Here is a 4,302-nt window from a genome sequence, read left to right on the forward strand (position 1 = left end):
CGTGCTTAACTTTTATTTCATGCACAATGCGTGGATAACATGCCTTGGGTTCTTTATACATTAGTTATTTCCCAGTGTGTCGCGTAGGTACTCTTTCCCTCCATATCTGTTCCCTTTATCCCGTGTCCGTCCATTGCGATTTCTTAATTTTAGTTGCCTTTCTGCCTACTACACCCCTGGATTGTTACTAATGAGACCAGAATACATACAATACCTACTTGCTCTATTATTATTATTATTATTACTATTATCATCATCATCGTATATAGTAGAAGTATTTCAAGTATGCCTATGCCTCTCCATATTGTACTCAGTCTTTCATCGCTAAATACAAAGTTCTCATTTACTACTCAACGGCAGGTTTTATAGTTTTTCACCTTCTTTGAATTCCACATATAGTACTTTACACCCAATTACTTTTTTTGCTTTGTACATTTGCGTCAAATTATTACTATCAGTGGACATCAGATTGTTGGATCATTATTACAGTAAATATGAGATATATGGATAATTTTTAGAGGTGTTCATCATCAAGTAAAGTGGTTCGTGAAAAGTTGATATCATAGGAATAAGGTCTGGAAACACGTAGTTGGAACTTGGAGTATGGGCGCTGTGCTGAGTTTTTCCGTGGCTATGGTCTAAGAGTCTTGAGGAGCTGTCAAAGGGAAATCAAGAATGAGCTCGGGAGGCAGCATGAGCCACGAATAGATGGCGTCACTATAAACACTTGCCTGCGCCACGGTGGGCTCGAGCCGACTACCAGGCCCCCAAAGAAAGCCTACCGGCACCATAGGCCAAGATGTAAAAAAATATATAAATAAAGGTAGTAGCAATAGTAGTAGTAGTAGTAGTAGTAGTAGCAGTAGTAGTAGTAGTAGTAGTAGTAGTAGTAGTAGCAGTAGTAGTAGTAGTTTTCTTGTACTGTTTTCCAATGTATTTAAAAAGGTGTAATGTACAATATGACCGTAACTGGTGAGTAAAGGAACGCGTGCCGTAAAAAGGGTTGCCCTTAACGTCTAAATTTGCATTCCCTGGAAAGGCGGACGTTGCGAGTAGACTTCATTAAAGTTTATAGATGGGTGACGGCCTTTGATGAGGGTCTGCTCGTAAAAGGGCATGCACTCTTAGCCATGGGTCGTTAGATCAATATAGATTTGTTAAACATGCAGGCAGGAATTGGTTTGCTAATAGAATGGTAGTCGAATGGAAGAGGCTTGGCAGTCGTGCATGTGGTGAATTTCACTGTGATAGGCACACTATTATTAATAGGTAAGGTAAATTCATTAATAGGATAATAGTTTTATTGTAAAGGTTTTCATTGATAAGATAAGAAATACAGCTGGAGCTCCTCCCCTGAAGGTGTAATAAGAGCGACGGTCACTGAAGGGTGTCTCGCTCCCCGGGAGTGTGGCTCACGATGTGGCTCGCGCCTGCGCCGGGGGTCACTGGTGAGTGTGTTACCAGGCTGCTTAGTGAAGCATGACAATTTACACAACGACAGCACAGATGGCCGTGACGTCCAGGATGGCATCAGTCTCTACGGACCAGTCATCACTGGTCATCATCTCGAAGGCTGCCCATGCATCATCAGCCTCTTCGGTGATGGCGGCCACCAATTCGGCGGATGGGCATGGATCATCAGCCTCTTCGGTGATGGCGGCCACCAATTCGGCGGATGCCCATGGATCATCAGCCTCATCAGACGAGTCATCACGGGTCGTCACTTCCAAGAGTGCCCATGGATCATCAGCCTCATCAGACGAGTCATCATGGGTCGTCACTTCAAAGAGTGCCCATGGATCATCAGCCTCATCAGACGAGTCATCACGGGTCGTCACTTCAAAGAGTGCCCATGGATCATCAGCCTCATCAGACGAGTCATCACGGGTCGTCACTTCAAAGAGTGCCCATGGATCATCAGCCTCATCGGTGATGGCGGTCACCAATTCGGCGGATGCCCATGGATCATCAGCCTCCACGGACCAGTCATCACGGGTCATTGCTTCAAAGGCTGCCCATGAATCATCAGCCTCGACCATAGCAGCGGAAGTCACCAAGTCTGGGGCTGCCCATGAATCATCAGCCTCCACGGACCAGTCATCACGGGTCATTGCTTCAAAGGCTGCCCATGAATCATCAGCCTCGACCATAGCAGCGGAGGTCACCAAGTCTGGGGGTGCCCATGAATCATCAGCCTCCACGGACCAGTCATCACGGGTCATTGCTTCAAAGGCTGCCCATGAATCATCAGCCTCGACCATAGCAGCGGAGGTCACCAAGTCTGGGGCTGCCCATGAATCATCAGCCTCCACGGACCAGTCATCACGGGTCATTGCTTCAAAGGCTGCCCATGCATCAGCCTCGACCATAGCAGCGGAGGTCACCAAGTTTGGGGCTGCCCATGAAACATCAGCCTCCACGGACCAGTCATCATGGGTTGTCACTTCAAAGGCTGCCCATGCATCAGCCTCGACCATAGCAGCGGAGGTCACCAAGTTTGGGGCTGCCCATGAAACATCAGCCTCCACGGACCAGTCATCATGGGTCGTCACTTCAAAGGCTGCCCATGCATCAGCCTCATCGGTCCTGGCCACTCCGTCAGTGGCCGCACGCGGTGCAGGGCTCACCGCCCGGACGGGCTCGCCACACCGCCTCCCGTTACACCGGAGACTGGTGAAGACGGGCCCGTCATCACAGAAGAGAGAGAAGTGGAGGCCGCTGATGTTGTCCAGCAGCCAGGCCAGTGGGATGGAAGAGGTGAAGACTGGCTTCCTAAGCGAGGCGCATTGCACCCTGACGGCCGCGTTGCCGTCTTTCTTGCACAGCTTCGCCAAGGGCACACGCAGCTCACCCTCGGCGTGGCAGCCTTGAATCCCTGCGACGCAAGACCATCCTTCCACGGGGAGCTTGACGGAGGCGACCGTACGCCTCCTCTTCAGGCAGGAGGTGGAGTCCTTGCACGAGAGCTTGATGGAGTCCACCAGGGAGGAGCCTCGCTCCAGGGTTACCCACACGTTGAATTTCTGTCGAGATGCAGAGTTTCCCATCGTTGCTTCGATGTGATATAAAAAATATCCGTATATCGAGGAAATCGGTGTTAGGTAATAAAAGGAGGTGCTATGTCCATGAAGACCGACTGGCCTCCAGCAAATTCTTTCTGCTGTAAACTTGCCTAGTCGGCTAAGTAGTGCAGTTCACGCGTCGGATGGCGGGTGACAAGGCTGCAGCAACACACTTCTTCATGTTGTTTAATAATAATTAACAAAATAAAGGAAAATTCAAATTGTCTAGTGAGAGAGAGAGAGAGTAACAAAGAGGAAGAAGGGAACCACAGTAACGAAGAAAAGTAAGCAGTGCAAGTGGGAATAGGGATTATCGGTAGGTGGCAAAACGACCATCTCAGGGCGCCTCCAAGCACACACACACACACACACACACACACACACACACACACAGCCACATCTATGTGGTGGAGACTAGTCGTGATGAGGACAGTAGGTGTTTGGTGGTGGTGTTGGTGGTGGTGGTATACTTAGGGAAAGGTCGTAAATTGCTGAACAGGTTTCCCCAGCGGCAAGAGTGGCCTGCCAATGGGAAGATGTTGACATTTGTGCAGAAGTGTCCTGCGGCTAAAACAAAAACTGTGGAATGTGTTTGGACAAAGTTAACGAAGGAGATAAGCGTGCGAGATACAATATTGTGACGTGCGTGTGTGTGTGTGTGTGTGTGTGTGTGTGTGTGTGTGTGTGTGTGTGTGTGTGTGTGTGTGTGTGTGAGAGAGAGAGAGAGAGAGAGAGAGAGAGAGAGAGAGAGAGAGAGAGAGAGAGAGAGAGACTGCTGGAAGGGATTAAAAAGAGAACAACGCAATATACTCTTCCGCAAAAACCTGATCCATCCGATAGAGCCTTCACCTGCCGCCCGGCGTCCTAATTGTTACACTCGCCGAGGACCGCCGCGCTGATTGGTGATCTTATAAGTGCGTCGCAGCCACCAAAGGAATTGAACGTTTTGACCGTAGAAAATTCAAAACTACCGCTCCTCAGCTGACTTTATCGGCAATTGGCTTTTATCTCCGCCAATGGCTGGCTCTCACTTCCCTTACGCGTCCTGTCAAGAGGGCACTTTTCTCGCCTAGTTGTTCACTGTTACTCTGATGCGTTACATAACATGGCTCTAAGGAAAGTGTCTGCTGCACTGCACAGGTGTACGTTCAATAAATGGGCACCTGGGGAAACGTGGAGATTATAAATTGTGGTGCCTCGCACATGACACCGGACCTGTACCCGGGCAGCACCCGCCACG

The 4,302-nt window shown here is 49.2% G+C and overlaps 1 protein-coding gene across 4 annotated transcripts; it reads left to right on the forward strand.

Moving 5' to 3' along the window:
* Window positions 1-1,105: 1,105 nt before the first annotated feature.
* On the forward strand, window positions 1,106-3,131 carry LOC126992165 (uncharacterized). 4 transcript variants are annotated; one of them, XM_050850822.1, is made up of 3 exons: window positions 1,106-2,049; window positions 2,161-2,379; window positions 2,488-3,131. In XM_050850822.1, exons 1-3 carry the CDS (start codon window positions 1,480-1,482, stop codon window positions 2,869-2,871), a joined length of 1,173 nt encoding a protein of 390 aa, XP_050706779.1. In that variant the 5' UTR covers window positions 1,106-1,479; the 3' UTR covers window positions 2,872-3,131. The 4 variants fall into 4 exon arrangements, with proteins under 4 accessions (XP_050706779.1, XP_050706780.1, XP_050706778.1 ...); XM_050850823.1 differs by having other exon boundaries at window positions 1,106-2,160; window positions 2,272-2,379; window positions 2,488-3,130; XM_050850821.1 differs by having other exon boundaries at window positions 1,106-2,271.
* Window positions 3,132-4,302: the final 1,171 nt, after the last annotated feature.

The sequence above is a fragment of the Eriocheir sinensis genome, unplaced genomic scaffold (genome assembly GCF_024679095.1).
Source record: "Eriocheir sinensis breed Jianghai 21 unplaced genomic scaffold, ASM2467909v1 Scaffold41, whole genome shotgun sequence".
Lineage (NCBI taxonomy): Eukaryota > Metazoa > Arthropoda > Malacostraca > Decapoda > Varunidae > Eriocheir > Eriocheir sinensis.

What these genes read in the sequence shown, in the direction of transcription:
- LOC126992165 (XM_050850821.1), top strand. Translation starts at nt 1,480, where the DNA reads ATGACAATTTACACAACGACAGCACAGATGGCCGTGACGTCCAGGATG. An exon ending in CCTCGACCATAGCAGCGGAG is followed by an intron (nt 2,272 to 2,487) that starts GTCACCAAGTCT and finishes ATAGCAGCGGAG; the next exon opens with GTCACCAAGTTTGGGGCTGC.